Source organism: Larus michahellis, chromosome 1, assembly GCF_964199755.1.
Source record: "Larus michahellis chromosome 1, bLarMic1.1, whole genome shotgun sequence".
NCBI lineage: Eukaryota > Metazoa > Chordata > Aves > Charadriiformes > Laridae > Larus > Larus michahellis.
This window is the reverse complement of record NC_133896.1, coordinates 143,447,604-143,469,992: the sequence shown is the minus strand read 5'-3', so window position 1 is coordinate 143,469,992 and position 22,389 is coordinate 143,447,604. Positions and strand designations below refer to the sequence as shown.

The window sequence follows — 22,389 nt, the reverse complement described above, 5'->3', positions numbered from 1 at the left end:
ATTATCAAAGCCAATTAAGCCTTGCCATTATCGAGCCACCAAGAACTGGATTAAACACATACCTCGGGAAGGTCACTGAATATCACTACATGGGCAACTGAGGATTTATCTTTCCCATAAAGATAGATAAATCCTAAATATCAAGAGCTCACAACTCAGCAACCAGATATATCAGTGTAGACGTTTACTAAGCCTCCGTTCAGTAATGTAATTAAACAGGTTGTAACCCAAGATATTTGGTATTTCCAGCTCCTGGCACAGTAGAATTCTGTTCATATTTTATTGCAGCTCCACCTCCATTCCTTATGTGAGCTTCTGCTCACAGGCAGTTCTTTTCTTCCTTCCTACTTCTCCTCTCCAGCACCAGCAAACTCTTAGTAACCCATTCACAAAGAGCTGTCTTTTCTGATAACTTCTCTGTTTGAGCTAGAATATCATGAAGAGGTTAAAAAAATTGCTATTTCCCTTCCTATCAATTTGGACTATAAATGCAGGATTAAGGTTTTTAATAAACATAATTTCATTATTTTCTTAATTAAATAAAATGAATAAATGAATCTTGTATTTGACAGTGCTCAAACCTGGTATTTTGATAATAACCTATATTGAAAAGGTGAGATTTTCTTTCTTTCAGTGAGTATGTAATTAAAGTTATTTCAGCAAGGGTTTTGCACACATATATAAAAGTACATCAACAGCTATAAACTGGAATGCATCAGGACGCACCAGCTAAATTTATCCAAAACTTTTTGGTAGAACAGGCCTTTTTGACTTCCCTGAACTTTTATTTTCAAGACTAAAACTTCTTCAGTTCTTATCTCCATCTTTGTCGTTGCTGTTATCTAATAGATTTCTTCAGCGGAGAAAGACTTGGGAGTCCTGGTGGACAACAAGTTGACCATGAGGCAGCAATGTGCCCTTGTAGCAAAGAAGGCCAATGGTCTCCTGGGGTGCATTAAAAAGAGTGCCGTAGCAGGTCGAAGGAGGTCATCCTCCCCCTCTACTCTGCCCTTGTGAGGCCACGTCTGGAGTACTGTGATCAGTTGTGGGCTCCCTGGTTCAAGAAAGACAAGGAACTACTGGAGAGAGTCCAGCAGAGGACTACGAGCGTGATCAGGGGACTGGGGCACCTCTCTTATGAGGAAAGGCTGAGAGACCTGGATCTGTTTAGCCTGGAGAAGAGAAGACTAAGAGTGGATCTCATCAAGGCTTATAAATGGTGGAGGGGAGAACTTTGTAGAGTGGGGCTGATGGTTGGACTTGATGATCCCAAGGGTCTTTTCCAACCTAAATGATTCTATGATTCTATGAAATATCTAAAGGGCGAGTGTCAAGGGGATGGGGCCAGACTCTTTTCAGTGGTGCCCAGCGACAGGACAAGGGGCAATGGGCACAAACTGGCATACAGGAAATTCCATTTAAACATGAGGAAAACCTTTGAGGGTGGCAGAGCACTGGCACAGGCTGCCCAGAGAGGTGGTGGAGTCTCCGTCTCTGGAGACATTCAAAACCTGACTGAACGTGTTCCTGTCCAGCCTGCTTTAGGTGACCCTGCTCTGGCAGGGGGGTTGGAATAGATGATCTCCAGAGGTCCCTTCCAACCCCTACCATTCTGTCATTTAAACATAAACATGTTAATTGCTTTTTGTTAAAAAGAAGAATGTAAAAACAGTTGCTAACAATAAAAACAATTTTCTCCTTTTACAAAATCTATCCTATCAGGGTCTATAGCCTGAGTAATTTGGGTTACAAAACTGAAATATAATAGGGAAGTAGTTCCTACTCGAGACAGAAACTTTTTAAAAAATAGGGAAAGGTGAGACATTTCCTGATTAAATAAAGCTAGAAGCATGAAAAACTCAAAGTGTATGTGCATGCATGAAGTATGCATATTAAATGAAATGACTGATTTAGAAATTATCTTTAAATTTTTTAAAAGCAAAAGGAGACAAGATGTATGGAATGATCTAAAAAGCCACATAAGCGACTTAAAAAAAAAAAAAAAGATTAAAATATGCATTTGTTTTATAAAATTACTCCAAAAGCTCATCACTCTAGAGTTTTTTTATGCAACATTATACATCTGATTTTGTGTTTACAGCACATGCAAAAGAAAAACTTCTCCCAGCCTTCTCTCCAGGAATATACACTCTTCTAGTGAGATCACTACTATAATTTTATTTAGATTCTTGTTTTCAGCTGTCCATTACAAACTCGGTGGTAGCTACTGGACAAGCGATCCAAGCTGCAGTCTAGCGGAATGTCAGCCACTACCGCCAAAGCTCATGGTTCTGAGTTCAGCGCAGCTGAAGTTAATACATGTAACCCACAGACACATCTTTTTCTGAAAAGTCATTGGAGTAGTTAGTGCTAACAGAATATCCAGTATCTAATGGGAATGATTTTGGCCAGTTCTATTAGAAAGCTCTGCTATCCCTTCTACAATAGGTATGTAATACTGAAAAGAAACTGCCAGACTCCTTCAGTCTGGTTCCCTGATATTTCAGGTATCACATTATAAAGCCTTTTTTTAATATAATCAATCACCTTCTTAATAGTTTGGAGTTTTCTTGATTCTGTACTTCAAATTATAAGTCTTTATGAAGCTTTATAACTTCATTGTTCTCATGGTTAGAAAGTATACCGTTTAACACTAAAAAGACTGATGGTTGCACAAACAGTAAGCATTCATCTTTCCCAGAACTCAAAGTATTTGTATAGAAACACTGAATTTGAAGGACATACTAAGTGGTAGCACTCATTCGAGCAGCTCTAAGCTTGTGAAATTAGTCAATATAATAATCATTTAAGTAAGAACTCCTTAAAGGACTGTTAAAGCAGACAGCTTATTCAAACAATTGCTTTTAGTCTCAAGCTTTTTTAGAAAGAAAAAGAAAAAGAAAAAAAAAAAGCAAAACCAAAAATTACTTTAAAAAAACCTGTAAAGTTACTGTCATGGACATGACCTTCATCAGCTCAAGCTAAATATTTCGTGATGTTTCAGAGAGTTGCACAAAACTAATCCTCCCAAATAAACTACTAGCTAATGGTAATTATTTTGGCTATGATTTTTAAAGTAATTTTTTCTGAAGTATAAAATGAGTTCCTAGCTTTAAGAAAACATTCCTATACAGACATTACATGAGCGTGTTCTTAAAATTCCACATATGCTTAGCTGTTTTACTCAACAAGGGTATGCAGCCAACTTTGCTGGACAGAAATCTTAAATCTCTAACTAGAAATGTATTGATCAGGGGATGCTCTAAAGCATGTTGAAAAGATGTCTCTTGATTCCCTCCCTCCTGTGTTTCACCCAAAAAAGCCTTTAACTCCACATGAGTATCTCCACAAAGCTATCTCTCTATTGATTGCGTTTATGAAGATGTTCTTCATCAGATTTATCTTCTTTCTCCCCCTCCCCAATCAAAACCCTTTAGTTCCATTTCAATTAAAATAAAAAAACATATTTCAGGGTTTTTTTGGGGGGGAAATGCACATTTATTCTCTAGCTTTAAGCTGTAAAAGCATCTCAAAATCCTATTAATGCCAATGCCAAATATATCTGTTTGCCACTTTGAAAAGTTTGGGTTCGTATGCACAATTTAAGCATCTTAGACTGAAAAGTTTTGCTTAAAGTACTGCAACATACCCTAAGTCATGGCTGCGTGACGATTAGTAGGAATACCCTAGGCCTACGTCCTACGCTTGCTAAATCTCATCATCTTGCCACAGAATTTGAAGCTCGAGACCCATTCAGAAAAACCACCCAATACAATGATAATGATAACGGTCTTTGCTGTAAAAGTACTTCATCCTTAGAGTTGTATATTACGGTGTTTGATGGGTGGTTGTTGGATGATCGGTCTTTACAATTTGATATAAAAATGCCAATTAATGCCAGCTGTGACAGCACTATTATGCAGGCAATCAAATTACAATAATTCATTAGAAAGAAAAATCAAATGGGATTTGCTGGAAAACAAGCTTTCAGAGCAGACGTATTCAACAACGGCAGCTCAAATTAAGGTTTAATTACAATAAAAATGTCTGGCATCAATAAACACAGTAACATCAAGCTGATTTCTGTATCATGACAGGATTTGAAGTAATTAACAAGCAGTGTCTGATAGATCTTCCAATTCGAATAAAATATGGTTAAAAAGTAAAGACTCTAAAATAAGATATACTTATATGAAAACCTTTATCCATCAGCGTAAAAACACTAATTTAAAATAAATAAAAAACATATGTCAAATGAGTATTTCAGTAAAAAAGGAAATGGTGTTCTGTATTTTTTGTCAAGTTACCTCAGCAAACTGACTCCCTCCAAAGTATATACATATAATTAATATGCTAACTGTATGTCAAAATGAGTTGTTATCAAAGTTTGGAAGATAATTAGCCATGTGTAAACCTGCTGTCTTCATTCAAACCTAACCTTTCTTCCAACAGAATGCCATAAGGAGACAGAAATTTCTGTGAAGCTATTCAGTAAGAAAATAAGCAAAGAAATTCTAGTTCTGCATGTAGCTAAAGCTTTGGATTTATTATATATTATTAAATCTGATACTTCATACAGCAAAAATTGCAATGATTATTTGCGACTGGCCACATGGTTTTTGTTTTTCTTCTCATACTGGGGGGTTAATCTTACAAGCTTCTGAGCACTCTGGCCCTGATTCAACAAACCACTTAAGCATATGAACAGTCGTGTTGACTTCAATAGTTAAGAGTAGCTAATGGATCAGACCAGAAAGTTTAGTAACCACCAAGATCAAGACACTAATGACCATACAAACTAGAGTTAAAAGGTGGTCTTGAACATGTCTTCGATTGTCTTGGACTTATAGGAAGAAGGGGATATAGCAAAATTAAGTAATTTCCTTTCTGGATCATACGTCTTGCAGCATTACTGCTCTAAAAATAGGGTATAGCAAGGGGTAAAGATTTTGTATTTAATATCCCAGCACAGGGCAGAATCTGCTCAGGGCACATGAAGTGCATGTCTCAGTATCTACAAGCTTGATTAATTGCTTCTACAGCAAAGTTATGTTTACGATTTTGGGGAGCTCTGTATAAATCCTGTATCAAACAACACACCATTCAGGGCAAAAATTACTTATCTCATTGTATTGAACGGTGAAGCTGTGCTATGGTATGTAAGTGTAAATGTACCAATGGTAAATGGTGAAATTTATGATCCCTTGCATAAAGAAGAACATTTTATCATCTCTGCAGTGCCCAAAGATACGTGCAAGTGAAAGGCTTCAACACGGCACTGCTTCCAACCCACCATTCTGGCAGAAGGATGAGCAGCAGTGTTTGCTCTACAGTGTAACCTGCCTGTATTTCCACACCAAGAACTATTATGTAAATAGCTGAGATGACAGAATATAATGAAGTGCCTCCTGCTCTCTCAGGCTTGCGCCCCATCTGTTTATCAGGCCACCATTCCTCTCCAGGTCAACACAGAGTTCTACAACACGCAAGTTTCCATAAACACTTTTTCTGCTAAGACTCGGTTGCTGGAGAGGTCCTGAAAAATATGCAGGGAAGGCTTAAATATGGGCAAAATCCAAGTGAATAAAGGAAGCAGTGTTATTTACTACTAGTTGCTTCAGTTTTGGAGACACGATTAGTATAAAGTAATCCACATGGTATTTGCTGCATTGCAATAACAGCACAACTGAAGAACAGTTAGAGAAGGAACACTTCACGGAATCACAGAATCACGGAATTTTTCAGAGTTGGAAGGGACCTCTGGAGATCATCTAGCCCAATTCCCCTGCTAAAGCAGGATTGCCTAGAGCACATTACTCAGGACTGCATCCAGGCGGGTCTTGAAAGTCTCCAGAGAAGGGGACTCCACAACCTCCCTGGGCAGCCTGTTCCAGTGCTCTGTCACCCTCACCGTAAAGAAGTTTTTTCTCATATTTGATCGGAACTTCCTGTGTTCCAGCTTGTGCCCGTTACCCCTCGTCCTGTCACTGGGAACCACTGAAAAGAGTCTGTCTCCATCCTCCTTAGACCCACCCTTTAGATACTTGTAAACATTAATAAGGTCTCCCCTCAGCCTTCTCTTCTCCAGGCTTCTCCAGTACTTCAGCGTACTGCAAAGAAGCAAAACATGATCTCAGTCAGTACTTGACCATAACACCTATTTATTTCTTCACATACTGGTTCACAAGTCATTCTATGCCTCTCTGAATCACGGCGTTTCTTGCCAACATTTGAAATCTGAAGCTAATGATAAGACATGGAACAAAGACAGAATAACAAGTGTCATTTTACTTAGGGTAGTTTAGCAAATGCAAAGTGAGATGTCAGTCTTAGGATACACAGGTAAACACAATTTACCTTCAACTAATCATAAAACGTTGCATCGATATGCTATCGCATTGTGAGCCTCTCTGCACTCCTCTTTTCCCTGTAAAAATTATGTTGTTGATGTGTTCTGTCTCAGGCATTTTAAGTAACTTATCTTAAAAAAAAGAAATTAAAACAGCTCTGGCTCTTTAGCTTCCTGTGCATTGATTCACCCAGTGGTACAAAAAAAAAAAAAAACAAACAACCACCAAAGTGTTAAATGTTTGGTTATGAAATTCATGGTATTCATGACACCTCTGAGAAGAAGAATGTTTTAATAATCACCTATTCAAGCAGTATGATTAAAATAAACACCAAAACCCTCAGTTGACATTTAAACTTCATTCAATAAACGCTTCCTAACAAAGCAAACTATACTGTTCCCTGCTCTTATATGGAATAAAAGTGGTATCATTTAAATCACAAAGATTTTGTTTCTCACATTATGCCATTTAAAATAAACTTTATTTCTATAGAACGCATTTTTTGTATCATACAATGATAAGCCTTTCCAAAAATGATATTAACAATTAGTGTGTAATCTAAAGACAGGCCTAAGCCACAGTATTTGTGTCCATATCTAGACTTAGGTAGCCTCAAGGTTTAAAGATGTTTATATTGAGGGATTTAAGTTTGGGATCATCTCTAAGCTGGATTACCTCTACCCTCACTCCTTTTCCCACACACACCATCCCATACAAAGTGAGTTCAACAGCATCTCGCTCTGGTTTCTATTACAAGGAAATTTGCCTCTTGCAAGCTCCAAGTCTCACAATAGCTGCTTGTAGCCTGAATAGAAGCTTCCTACGTTACTGCCTCATAGCCACATTTTCAAAGGTATCTAAGCATCCAAAACCTGCGTTTAATAAAAAAGAAAAAAACTCAACCAAACAAGTCCAAGGCTTGCTACGGTTATACATCTATTGAAAATGTCACCAGGTACTCTATCATTAGCTTTCGCCTTCTGTTTAACTTTGACAAACCTGGACATTAATTTAGGTGGGGAGGCTATATGGAGGGTAGGTAATCTGTGAGTCTTTCCCCGTTCCAGAGTGAAGGTACAGACCCAGCTTACCCCTAACTCCACAGTGGAAGGAGGCACAGAGTCGTACCTGCTACTCCCTTCTCTCTCATACCCTATGCAAAAGCCATACGGGTGGGTTTGCACACACGTACAATGCTCCATCAAGTTCCAAAACTGGACTTTCATGGTATGCATCAGGGCGTGCCGTATCAGGATGTTGCTTTGCTGAACTGTTATTCATAAAGTTAATGGCATTAATAGGCAGTTTCTAAATCTGCAGTTTAAGACTACTGAGTCTACGAGAAAACAGAGTGAAAACAGGTTAAACATCTATAAAATCACGTGCTTACAGACAGGGTGAACAGAGCTTGACTGTCTTCTGTCTCTCAAATGTAAGAATTAGTATTCAAATGAAGCTAGAATAAGTGGCTTCAAAACAAATAAAAAACCACGGTTCTTCATAGAACAAGCACTTAAAACTCCGACAGTCCATAAACCAGGATGTTTCAGATGCCCAAAATTTATGTGATGCTGTTGCAACACTGGATATTATCATTGAAGACAGATGCATTAGAAGTGAATAAATACAATGAAATCACATTGGGCTCAGGAAATCCCATGAACCAGAAGTTGTCTGAAGCTGGGACAATAATCTGCAGAAGTATCATTACACGCTTACCCTATTCTTATGTTCCTTTGCATTTGCTTTTGGCCGCTGACAAGAACAGAATACCTGGTGGGATGGATCTTTGGTCTAGACTACTATGAATATTTTTATATTCAGCTTACGGTTGCAGCAGTAAAAGCAACTGGTGTTTAAGAACTCATTATTCATCAGCTGCATACATGTGACGTTTAATTTTAGTGTCAGATACCCTTTTTTGGTGTCTTTCCCTCCAACTCTAGCTACTCATTCAAATAGTCCAGTTTCCTTCCTTGTCTGTATTGTTTATGCAACTGGTTTTATGGTCCCCTTATAAACAAGGCTAATTAAACAATACAGGTTAAAAAGAGGCATGTGGAGGAAAATTGACCCAATTTACAAAAAGACACTCATTAGTTTAAACCATCTTCACCATGAGCATGATGACTCACTGCTGATAGTTTAAACTTTCCTGGATCATAAGCAAAATATTCTACTTCAGAACTTAGGCAGGCTAAGAGGGCGCTCATGAGCAGTTATTACCCCGTTGCTGACGAAAAGTATCTTGCTAAACTGCAGTACCTCAGTATCTTTTTCCTCACAGTAGAAATGGTAGGATTGTTCCAGGTACGATAGGTAAGCACACAAGGCAAAGCTTTGACTGAATGAGACCTAGTGATACAGTTTAGAGAAAGAAGGGGAAGAACTGGATGGCAAAAAGCTTCCCGTTTTAGCCCTCAGTTATTCAGACTGCCTAACAACAGACATTGCCAATGACAATCTTAGTGACACTATAAATATATATATTTGTGGGTATATATACAATTTTTGTATTTGTTGTTAAAATAATGAACTTTATAGGTTATGGTAATACTCAAGAAGTAATAAGAAATGTAGAAAACTGTACTGGGATGACAGATATTATTGAAGGAACATAAAGATACTGGTTTTGAAAACATTTTTTCCTGAAGAATTAAAAATCAGGTGAGAGTTTATTTATTAGTTGGCCAGTTAATTTTTTTAATGCCTTGAAGCGAGTCAAGTCTTGATAAATAATTTCGCAATGCAATATTGAATGTGTATCTGCAGTACTCCTCCCACGTAACAATGCTCGATCTTTGGACTGCACTCATGGACCAGGTAATTTGCAATTACATTTCTATTTGATCTTGTAATGTAACTTCAAAAGAAATCCAGCTTAAATTTGTATTCAGTTATTAAGTTGGAGTATAAAAAGAAGACTTCTTTTAAATGCATAATTTAAGTCAAATTAAATAGTCTTTCACAATTACTAAAGGTGTTCTGGAGTACGATTCAGGTCATACTGAAGGCTTGAGAACAGCATACATTATGTACATTTTAAAATGAAGCAGTAAGGGGATCAATCGTACAAAGTTAGAACTAGTTTGATTAATGTTCTGGATCAAACCAGTACAGCACAGCCACAATCTGCCTTCAGCAGGCATCAGTGGGTGCCTGCTAAGCAAAATCAATCTTCTGTGCTGTCTGAGCTCTGGGACCACAGTGGGTAGTTTTGATTTGGCTTCTGATAATTTGATTTCCTGGCAGACTTTGAATCACTTCCAACGATATTCCTGGGACTAATCGTTGGACAGACTTGCCCCTAAGTCTCTCACGCCAAGGACTTTAACCACCTACCCTGAAAGGTACGGAGGTTTGGAAGCGAGTGAAAGGCATTCTGTAATGGTTTTCTGTTGTTCCTGTGGAAACATGAAGAAATGCAGTAAACTGTGCCCCTGAAACGACTCCCCAGTATCGTCCCATTGACAGGCGAGATGCCACTGAGGCTGCCCCTATTGTAAATATGACTTTAAAACTTTACTATTTGTCCCACTAATCAATTGCATACTATTTGAGAAGTTGCACACTACCTGCTCTACCAAACTGTATTATTTGTTGATGTTTTTCATGACACCCACCAGCAACATTTTAAGTATAGTTAGCACGTCACATTTGGACATAAACCAACCTGTCCAAGTTCTGTAGTCAGTTTACAAAGTACAACTGGAGATGGTCAGATGCTCCCCTTTTCAGTCTCTCCAGGCAGCAAAAAGGCAAAGAGATTTTAAAAAACAGCAGTGGAATAACAAAAATTTTATTCCTGTAACTACATTAGGGCCTATGTAAGACAAAGTAACGGAGGAGTAGGAATCACGCAGAGGATACTTCTGACAGGATACAGGATATTCTTTTAACTCCGGAATGATTTCCCACAACAGCTAAAGCTGACAGCATTACTTACCTCCCCAGTCAGGATGCCGGGGAAGCCCGTAGGATACAGGCCTCTGAGACAGCTGTAGCACATGTGGAAAAGCAAAAGATTCTTGTGCTTGGGGCAAGCTATACTAATTAAATCCCTAAATACAAATGCACATTATGTGTACCAAAACAATCAGCCTCTGCTGAGCTAATGTCTCTGTATTCGCATAAATATGAGGGGAACATATTGGTGTATACTTCGCTATAATTAACAGCAAGGTCTTCTTGTTGAAAGAATGATCTGGACCACGTTGATACTTTCAAGTACAAATATTTTACTGCTTAAATATCTATAATTAGAAAATGGCCAGCTGCTCAAACACTGATCTTCCTAGTGCAACAGTTAGTACCAAACCTAGTGTTAAACAACTACTGCTGAACTCTTTACAATAGCAGCTAGAAACTCCAACTGGTATTGAAGGGTTTCATTAGCTTCAATGGCACTAGTTCTGTGAGAAAGGACCATAGGATAACATGGGGAAAGCTTTCAATTATTTTAAAATCTGACATATGAAATACCTTATTGCAAACCAAGAGTCAGCACATACAGTCACTTCATTTATCTCCCTGAACCAAGTGAAAGTTAATTTTGTTTTCCTAAGATCTGGTTTTAAAAGCATTCGTGGCAGCTTTCTGTTTGCTTTGCCTTGCCTTGCATTTTATTCCTCCCTGTAATTTAATTCATTACTCTTGTTTGGTTGATTTATCAGACAATGGAGGATTCTTTGCCTCTCCCTGCATTAAGTGTTCTTTTTTTTTTCCTGCTTTAGCATTTACCAGGAACACAAAGAAAGAAGCCTGAAGCCAAGCCTTAATGCATTTTAAATATTTGTCTTTTTAAGCAAAACCAAGGGGCAGATATATTGATTTTAAATATCTAGAAGTACTTTAAATGTTTAATTTAAACAGGGGACGTACATGCTCACAGACTTCATTCAAAGAAAACTGAAGGAAACTAAAGCTTTACCTGAGCAAGGAGAGTTACATTACACTCAAACAACAGACACTGAGAAAACAGTACTGAAGGCAGAGTAATGGGTTAGAAAATATTATTGTGACATATTGCTTTGGAAAGAAATCATCATACTAAATTACATTTAAATATTTTAATGTATTATAATTATTGCAGCAAGTGATGAGAATTGATGCAGTGAGCTTATAAAGAATAATTTTTTTCTCCTTCTGTCTATGGGAATTATCTTATTTTCATACCCTGAAGATACACAAATTTGCAGCAATTTGAAGGCTTTTCAGCTGAAGTCCAAAATCTCAGCTCTCTAGTTGCCAAACCACTGAGGAACAGAGGAAGCATAAGGATTTTTTTTTTTTTATTTTCACACTTTCAGTCTTGATTACTGCACAAGACACTGAGGATCTTAATTTTTCTAAGTAGCTAATCCTTTTAAGTAAAGGGTTCAGAATGCATCCAGTCTTGGTAATGGATGGTACTCTGTGACTCCAGCACCAAGGAGTTAAAAGTGATTTGTTTAAATTGATTTCAGTGTTTGACATAAATAGCACATAATTTCTAATTTCACACAGTCGAGATGGCCAAAAAATCTGGCCACAAGCAAGTTCTTCTTTTCATTTACAAAAGTGGGATTCATGCTCTTTAAGGAATGTACTGTGTTTCTCTAATCCCAGGCCTAAGTCAGAAGCAGCAAGTGAAAGACATTTTCTTCTTTCAGAAAGAAGCTATTGTATTCATATAATTACAATATGCTTTTGTGATGACTCTGGCTAGCAAAATTATGTGCATTTGCTAAGCACCTTGCACTGCTTGAAGTGTGGAGTTATTTTTGCTAGCGTACGTCCTGAAGCAAAATTATTATTGCCATCATACTGAAGCATTCAAACTGAAAGATTATTTCAGAAAGAGATTTATTTTAATGTAAAGTCCAGATCCTACATTCCATTCATGCCTCATGCTTACTGAAGCTAATGGGACTTAAGAAGAACAAGCCTAAATAAGTCTTTCCTGCTACCAAACTGTGGCACGTTATGGTGCCTATATATGGAAATAGGATCTTCCATCCACTTACTCAGACTTTAACTCAAATGCTGTGTTCAGTTTCTGAGTACTGACAAGCAATCGCTTCTTTACCATATCATAAAGTCAGTCCAGTAACAGTTTGCAACACCCGCTCTGTTGCAGTTGCTGCACAGGATAGAGGTCTGATGCATTCTATCCAGAGGGATGATATAAAAGCAAGAGCTTCAGCCCTGATGTTGTCGTTGTGGTCTTTCACTGTCTTCCTAGAGGCACATCTGCAAATGACAGGAATACATCTTCTTCGTAGTAATGGAAGAACTATCTTTGAATGTCAAGAGACGTCACCGTACATTCTGGAAATCCTAAAGTACATTGCAGTAAACTCCTAGGTGCCCTCTGCAGACCGACATTCATAAAGGACAAATTCCCTGTCATTCAGAAAACAATAACAACATCTGTTTTAGGGCCTTACAGATAGGACTGAACAACTTGATTTAACTTCAGAGTTCTACTTTGAGCAGATGGTTGGACCAGCTGACCTCCAGAGGTCCCTTGCAACTCATTTAAATTATTCTATGATTCTGTTCTATTTTGACCTTTTTAGAGAGAGTAAAATGGTTCAAATTCAAAATCAGAACAACTTCTCAGCTAACAAAGGGATTAATGAAAGTAAAGTAATAATCTAAAACAACCTAGGAACATGTTTGTGTTTCTTAAGTAGTCTGAGACTGCAAGAAATCCACACAAGTCTTTCCTTCTGTTTATTTCTGTAATCTGTGGTGTGCTGTGATGCTACAGTGTGGTGAGGCAATACAAAACTCTTCTATAGAGCCATCTTGGGTTTGGACAGAATTTAAAAAAAAAAATAATGCTCTTAGACCTAAGTAGAATGGCAGAGCCACTGAATTTGAGGATGCAACAAAAATTTCTGAGAAGCCATTACTATAGAAAATGAGTAACATTCTCACAAAGCGACAGACTGCTGGTTTAGTGGTTGCTAAAGTTTTCAATACAGCTAAAAGACACTCTATATCACCGCACCATGCTGGTTTAAATATCTTCATCCTAAAAAATTCCAAAATCTAAATAACATATTTATTTTGTCACCTGTGCAACCATCTCTTTTTAGGACCACGAAGTCTATCACAGAAAGTACAAAAAAAATTCAAAATCAAACCAGACAAAGCAAAGATTGCTAAAACCAATTGAATTTTTGCTTAATTTACAAATGTCAAACATATTCAAGCTTGAGACTCCTATGTCTTGATGTCATGGGAACTGTTACCATTATCAATATTTTTCTTTCACATGGCTTCATGATGTTTTCTTAAATTTTATTTGTTTTAAAGTCACACATCCTAATTTAGGACTACAGAAGTGTTGTTTTTAATAGCAAACCACAAAATAATGAGAACATCATAGCAATCAACAGGGACTCCTGTTTTCACCCACCGTGAAGAAGACAAAGAGGTCAATGCCCTGTCAGGAAGGATTTAAACTCTGATTGCCTGCCTGCGATCAAAACAGCCCAGATGCTAGCGTTTTCCTACCAGTATAGTAGCGTATTCCTACCAGTATTTCCTATGACAGTTGCTTCATTCTTATACCTGCTACAAATCCCTAAACATGACTTGAGACAGTGCAGTTCATAAAGGGGAAAGAAGCGTGGGTACAGTTCCCAACGCAGCTGGCTCCAGTAACTGCTGTCTTTCATAAAGACAAGACACAGCCAATATCCTTCTCCTGCTGTGTTCCTTGCTCTGCAGTAAATTGTCACTAGTAAATTTGCAGTCAGTACCTCATCCAGGTACTACATAACCTCCAAACTCCTGTAAGAGCTTATAGAAGCCACTAGCTTCTCGGGAGCAGGTAACTGGCTATATTTCAGTTCCACACGAGGCAATGGCTCTTGCTGAGTTACTGCATGTGCTGTCACTCAGAACACAGATATTTTCTTCTTAAAAAAAGTAAAGAAAAAAGTGTGACAAACTGCCATATTCTGCCCCTCTTCACACACCTTTGTTATCACTGTTCGTTATGTGAGAGAAATGAAGGCAACTTCCACTGCATGGCTGGGGCATATAGCTAAATACCCTAGTGTATGTCACAGCTTGCTCCCACCACATCACCAAAACGTGGTGTCTGGGTGTCCCTCTTCTGTAACTGGATGTATATGGATTCACACAAGACGAGTAGCTGTACAGTCAGCAACTCAGGAACTCAACTGGTCCAACCCTGGCACAAGGTGACAGTATGCAAGCCCATGTCATTTCTAACAGATCTGTGCCACATCTGTCTTTGAAGATCTCCAATTTTGGAGATTACACCACTTCCAAACACTATAATTTCCAAGCTATAAGATATTCCCTGACATAATTTAATGTTAATTGCCTCTTGTCTCAGCCACTATGAGAATGCTGACTACCTTATTTATTTTTATAGGCATTTGTAAATTTTACTACAAATATTACTGCCAGGTATGTAACACAGTGTGGGATTCACCTCCAGACTTAGATGTCAACATTTAAGTAATTACGGTGCAACATCTATTTCTAAGTTTGATGTTCAAGTTACCATTATAATTAGTGGACACCTAGTTCAAGATATCTACTTCAGAACAGGATGAATATTGCTGTCTGGTCATGATTTTTCCTCCATTAACTATAAAAGTGAATTTGGAAAACTCCTTGTAAGGTGAATTTCACTAGGGGTGCTGGCATTTTGGTTATAGGACAGATAATCTTCTGGAAACAGGCTGTCAGTAAAAGGGCTGCAGCCGAATCAATTATTCCACTGGGCTGAATCTTGCCTGTAGACTGTGAGTTGCACAACCCGGCCTTACACCTGTGGGAGACATCATCGTCTCCTTATCTTGGAATGATGGAGATTGCACAAATCTTGTCCTTTTTTTTTTTTTCAGTCCAAACTGCTCAGAATTGAACCTCAGGTCATGGAGAGATGTTTGGCATCTCCAAGCCTTCTACAAATGAGTTGTCTAGGCTCCCTGCAGTACTCAGTAAGGAAGAGAAGCATCTCCAGAGAATGATTCAGCTGCTGTGTGGGATGAATTGCTTCAGAAGTCACCTGCTTTTCTTTTTTGACTATAAAAGGAGCTTGGACAATGAGTTGACATCTCACTTCCAGAAGGCTAACGCTTAAGTCCCAAGCTCAGAAAATATAAATCACACTTTGGATAACCAAAACCATATTATTAGGTAAACTTAGTATTCACAATTAAAAATGCCTCAATGTTTATTTAAACTTTAAATTATTCCAGCTTTCCATGAAGTTAGGCAAAAATGAAATATAATGGAGAAAGCTAGAAAAAACTAAACTAGCACAGCCGAGATAGAGACAAACATCTAAAACGTGTATGTAGTCAGGCTGAGTGAAAGCTGGAAGATTTTGTGGAGGAATAAGCATTTGATTTCAAAGTATTTGATACAACAGGGCTAGAAAGGTAACCATTCAAACAGGCAGGCACTTTTTAAGAAACAAAAGATACCTCTCACAATCCGCACCGTCCAGTGTGACATATTCTTATGTTACATAGCATAACTGAATGGTTATACAGTGTTCAGGGTGGTGCTGCACACATCTAAAGCCAAAAGAACTTAAATATTTCAATGTTTCTCAATAATTTTCAATATTTCAAAATTTACAATATTTCAATATTTTTAAGAACTTAAAAAATCCGAGAGGAAAAGGTGATTATCCATTTTGTAGCCCTTTATTTCAAACACAAAAATTAAATGGATTGTATACGCATGCTACTGCTACACATGTAGATTGCTCCAAGTTAAAACGCTAAGTGTTGGCACATTTTCAAATAACAGCATATGAACCTGTTAGGGCCAAACTGGAGCAATGTGTAACAATCTACATGCTCCTAGAGGGCAAGAAAGGAAAATCTCTGTTTTGATTTCTGAATTGGATTAGGCACTCAAAATTTATGGCATTTTCCTTTAGACTGGAAGATTTAAAGATAAAATTGCTGTTAGATTTTTCTGAAAAAGAGAAGGGTGCATGCAGCAGAAAACCAACTTAAAGAGTTTTTCAGTGGTTGTGGCCAAGTATTCATCCTGTTCTAATTCGAGGTGACTGATAAAGCTTTACATAAAGCCTACTGTGGCGTTAACATGAGCCAGTAAAACTTGAAATTTTGTGCTTCAAGCTACTGTTTAGTTTTTGTGACAACACTGCATTATTTCCATATACATTCATTTCTTGATTAATTTCTCAACCGACAAAGCCCAACAAGTGATACTGCAGTGGTATCAGCAGAAAATCCACCTGGGAACTGTGTGTGCTTGAGACCCTCCAACCACGCTCAGGGAGACAACACGGACAGCCACAAAAGCTCTGTTGAACCTAAGGCCAAATTCTACTCCCCTATTTAAAACTTTACAGAAGCAATTTCCACCAAACTAAAAATTAGCTCACTGTCCCAACATGACTGACTGTAATTTTTGGGTAGCTGATTTACGTCATTTCCCTCTGACAGACATTTACACATCCCTAACACAAATAGGAGAGACAATGTGTCACTCTAATGTGACGGTGAAGTAAAGGGAGGGTAGATGTAGGATTTACCTTTGAATGATTGTACAAGGTTCATTGTATTTTATCAATGTTCTGCAGTTGATGATAGTTACTCCTTAGAAAAAATAGTAAAATAAAAATTTGACAAACCTGTCTTCTTCCAGTAGACTTTGACCTGAAGCTGATTGTCCTGATAGAAAGGAGTTCCAATTTTAAGAAAACGAGCAGGTTTTCTCCTTTGAAATGTTGGGTAAGGATCTACCAGTCCTTTCTGGGGTTTCCCAGCAGAAGATGTCTGTTCCTCTGCAATACATAGAACAATCAGGAATTATTTAATTAAGTACAGTTACATATAATGGTGCTGAAATTCAGAAAGTAATACTATCTTTAATCCATATTGTCTTATTTCAGCATTTTACCCAAATTAAATTAGTATAAACTGTCTATAATGGTTGAAAAGCATATCATTTGTTTGAAATTTAGTCAAAAAATATTTTGGACAGAGAGAGAAAAAAATAAATACATTTTAATATGAAAACGCTCTGTAAATTGTCAAAAGAATAATAGAGAAAGGGAGTGTACTTATACCCCCAAGAACAAGAAATGTTAACACATTGACTTTTTAAACAGGCATAGAATCTAGCAGTAGTTCTGTATAATCATTCATAGTCTTAATATTTGTGCAGTGTTTGAATATACACAAAACCCACAGATGGCATTGAGTGTAACCCACAGAGTGCCACACATGGTTATTACATCAAAGTAAATACAGTCCTTTGGTATGCTAGATAAGAACATTCTGGTCAGGTTAAAGATCTTTCCTGCCCACTTTCCTGTTTCCAACAGTGAACAGTCAATGCTTAGGAAAACACTGTAAGAGCAGAATTAACTTTGAGCAATTCCCTTGGTGTTATGTGCCTAGCTTCCAACAAGCAATGGTAAGGGGATGTCCTTCATCAAGTATTTAGTTTGGCAACAGTTCACCAGGGTTGACAACATTTCTAGATATTTTCAGTTGAAAAGGCAGCAATGCTGATTCAAACTGCATTTACATTGCACACTTGCAGATATATCAGTTCTAAGAGGACAGTATTTGCATCAGATTAACAAAAAAAGCTGTATTTAATTCAGTAATAAACCTAAATGAAAAGTAAAGATTCTAATAATTACGAAGTGGCAATTACTAACTACATACTTGAGAGAAAGAGGGAAAGACGCAGGTTTCAATAACTACCGTGAGTAACACATGAACTTGAACACTGTGCCCTACATGCAACTTCAGCTGACACCCACCTTCTTTTTGGCCAAGTTTTACTTTGTCAATCTTTTGATTAATCTGAGACAATTCTACTTTTTCTTTGCTTCTTTAAAATTAAACTACCAAATATACCTTTAACTTAAGCAAACATACCTTAAACTTAAGCAAATTCTTTCTCAAGATAACCATACTGTTTATACTGCCTAAAAGGAAATCAAAAAGTGACTGAGAGAAGTACAAACTTAAATCTATTAGGTATACCTCAAGTTAAAGTATTTTAATTTTACTAAATCTCTGCTTTGCTGTTCTTTGTCTGCTCCACTTCCAGAAAAACCAGGACACCAATTTAGAATATTTCTATATAAAGATCAAGAGAGAGAGTCTTGCTGCATTTCCCAGAAGAGAAGCATGCAAATATAGTGAGGCAATGTATTTCTGAGTGTGGGGAAATACAATGCCAGAGGGCCGGGGTCAAAGCTCACAGAGGTCTGTAGCACTAAATTACTTCAGCGGGTTATGGACTATTCTCTATTCTAACAATAGGAACCGACACCTAAAAAACGAGAGCTTAATTCCACAGAACTGAGTAAGTGACAGTGGGACTTCAGCAAAATTGGCATGTTACTTCTGGAACTACTTCCCAAAGGCCATGGAAGTCCCCAAATAAAGAGGGGGCGTGAATGTCATGTCCTAGATAACATTTCAGGCAATATTTTTTTTTTCTTTTTCATATTTCTCCATCTGCTTCTGAGTAGTCTCAAAAGTACCTCAAGCAGGACTGGCTCTGTACCTAACTAACTTCAGTGAGATTCAGAAGATGAATTTGCATCTCCTCCAGGAGTAGTTTTTATTGTCTTTTCTATGTAAGCTGTAATCTACCCATTTTTTAAAAATGTCCAAAAAGGTCCAAATACACTTCTCAGCAGAGTACTCTATCCACTAAAATGTTTGATACCAGTGGCTTAGGCTCAAAGAATCTTGAATCCTCTACTTCATGGCTTTAACAGAAAGGATGCTCAGATTTGTCGATAAACGTATTATTGAAGTACTCTACTGCAAAACAAATTGCGTTTTAGTTCTTGCAGAGATACTGATTTGCAGTTAAAAAGAAAATATTGCTAATTAACGAAATGGATGTTCATAACTTGAACATAACAGTCATATACTTGAAGTATATGAGAAAACAAAAAATATTTTTTTGGTTTTTGCTCTTAGTATAGTCTTACTCCAGTTTAAAAAAACCAATACAACAATTAATTAACCTTTAATCAAAAAATGTCACCACAGTAAAGTGAAACAAAGCACAAGGCATTAGAAAGTCTATACTAATTAGACATTAGTAGATAGCAGACTTTCACAGAAACTACTGATGGACTGGTTTATGAAGTAAAACAACCATGGAGAGGGAAGATTATCCAAGCAAAATTGTGGAAGGAATTTAAATCTAGCTGTGATGATGACAGGAAAGAGGTGCCACTGGGGTGGACAGAAAATGATGAAACCACCAAAGTCACACACGTGGTATAGGGTAAATGAACTCCATTTGGTAGAATATCTGTAAATAATAAATCTGATGTGATCTGCATCAGACTCTGAAAAAAACAATGCTATGTAGGGGAAAAGTGAAACAAAAATCTTCTCCTTGCGCAAACCCGCTGGTGATATAGACCATGAGGGACAGACCATTAGTGAGATCATGGAGAGTGGATACAGCACCACCAGCAAAAGTGTTTCTCACAGTAAGTATAGAATGCTACCAAAAATGACACAGTCCAATCTCAGTTACTCAGCTTCAGTTTAGAGGGTTTTTGTTAGATAGGAAGTCTTTATTTACTATCGTGTTTAAAGAAGATGATGATCTGACCTAATGTCATGACTAGCAATAAAGCCTGACAAACATCAGTTGATTAATGATCCCTGCTCCCAAGAGGGGAAAGTTTATAAAGCTATTCTCATAGTAAAATGAGAGAAAGAAATTCAACAGCTTGAGAGAAAGAAATTTAAGAGCTTGTCCAATGTCACTTTGGCTAGGTGTGTATAATGGCACATAGAACTTTATCCCAGTTACCAGGACACAGCTCAGCCGCTGAGTCGGGTGAAATCCAGACACTGGCCTTCTCCTGGGACATAATGTAAGGTAAACTCAGTTATGTGTTCTTTCTCGGGGCTGTGACATAATCTGGTGAAATGCCAGTCAAGATGACTGGAATTAAAACTAAACACCTTAAAGTTTGTCACTGAGATCCAGGACTTCACAGAAAGTTCTAATCACAAGAGATAAGAAGACCTGTCATGGAAAGTAGGGATGTGTAAAAAAAAAAAAAAAGGAAATATTTGCTTATCTAGCAAAATGTTCTTTGCAGAAAAAAAAAAGAAAAAAAAAAGAAAAAAAAGAAAAAAAAACACAAGCAAAACCAATGAAATATGCTTAGGAAAATGCTCAGCAAAATGAAAACCTCTCTCATAAACACCAATGACATGCTTCTAGTTGAGCTCAGTGGCTGAGTGTACTGGAATTAAACACCCAGTTCCCACTGTAGGTTTTCTTCTACTACATCTCCTGTGTACATATAGAAAAGAAAAAAACTAAATGTGGTAGCTCAAAGAAACTTGTGTTATCAAGCACAATCCTGCAAACTAGGTCACTTTCCCAGGGGATGACAGAAAGCACAGGTACAATCTAGGAGAGCCAGTATGAAAAGGCCATAACTCCTATATTCACTTACATTGGGCTTCACTGAGCATTTAACCCAAACTTGCCTGATGTACACACTTGTGGAGACTCAAGCCCATATTCTGGTATGGATTTCAGGCAAAGATTCAGTGTATTGAAGAGATGAAAACTTGGCCCTCCGGTGTCTCTTAAAATGGACCATAAAGGTAGTAAAAATGAGCTTAATATGGGAAAAAGAAGGGTCTTCAGGTCTATTTTATCTTTGTGGTACTTAATGTGGTACATTAAACTGGGAAGCAAGTGTCGATATGAAGGTCTGTCATAGCTAACTACTACTTTAAAATATTTTATGTATATCCAAACTGTATATGCTTGCAGAAGGGTTCAGCAACAATAGCAATGTATCGGTTAGGGTGAGAGCAATTACAGTTATGTTACGAAAATGGAGACAAGTGAAGTTTAAATTTCAAGTGTACTTTAAAAAAAGAATGTGAATGGATAGAAAATGAAATGCATTCAGGACAGGATATTTAAAATTATATTCTTTAACATATTATCAAAATTTTGCTGTGTTGGTTAATCGAGGACACGTCAGCAGTAGGGCACTAACTTGGTATTGTAATTATACAAATAGCATTTAACTAAGAATCATGGTTTACTTTCAGATTCAGATATGGTTTTCAATTGTATTACTTAGCATGTGAGGTTTAAAGAAGATCTTAACAAGAAATAACCTGACATCTAAAGATCTCAAGATTCTAATTTGAATGTGGGTCCTATGTGTGCAATAATTTCTTGAGAATTCATTGCATGGAACATTTTCGATTCCTTAATAGAAGAGCTGATGTTTTATATTAGTTCATAGTAGATACACATTTGTGTGGTCCAGGAGTCTGAATTAATGGGCTACTCAAAATAGTCAGGAGTTTGAAAAGCACTGCAAGTTAAAACTGTCCACTTGAGACAAAGACACCGAACTGGTTCTACTCCAGCCACTGACAAATATAGTAAGTATTTAGATCTGTATTGCATTTAAAAAATATTAACACCACAGTCGTGCAAACGCTTCAATTTTCATTGCATTTGTTTATTTCAGGTGAGTAGGATCTAAGATAAAGAATTAGGCACAAACTGTCACCAATTTTTAGATAAGAAATTTAACATTAAAAGCTTACTCAACTTCACCGAGACGGGATCACTATGATATAAACCAGAAAGCTTTAGGAAAATATTTATTTTTTTAATTTGAGAAATCCTTATATAGAATATTCATATTCCAGATAAAGAAGAGATAAAGCATTCAGGTGATTGAATACAATTACTCACTATTATTCCTGGTGTCCTGAGTCGTGCTAAAATGGAGAGAAACCTTAGCACTTTTTAGGCGTATCTGACCCCAGCGCGTTACTGCCTGCAGTTCGACATTGTAGTTGCTGTTGGGTTGGAGTCCCTCCAAGACCACATAATTTTGGGCCTATAATAGAAGAGAATAAATATACAAAGTAGTTATAGTATTACTGAAACACAGATCCTTATTAAAAGCAGGCCTGTTATCTTAGGCACCCTACTCTTTTGAAATTAGAAAAGAAAACTCATGTAGAAATTTCAA

The 22,389-nt window shown here is 37.3% G+C and overlaps 1 protein-coding gene across 1 annotated transcript in view; it reads right to left on the bottom strand.

Moving 5' to 3' along the window:
- ANOS1 (anosmin 1) overlaps window positions 1-22,389 on the bottom strand; it is a 148,091-nt gene that overhangs the window by 9,629 nt on the left and 116,073 nt on the right. Inside the window, exons 8-9 of the mRNA XM_074606896.1 lie at window positions 22,107-22,254; window positions 16,999-17,151 (exon numbers count right to left, since the gene is read on the bottom strand). Of these exons, the coding sequence (XP_074462997.1) occupies window positions 16,999-17,151; window positions 22,107-22,254 (301 nt within the window). The remainder of the gene's footprint in view (window positions 1-16,998; window positions 17,152-22,106; window positions 22,255-22,389) is intronic.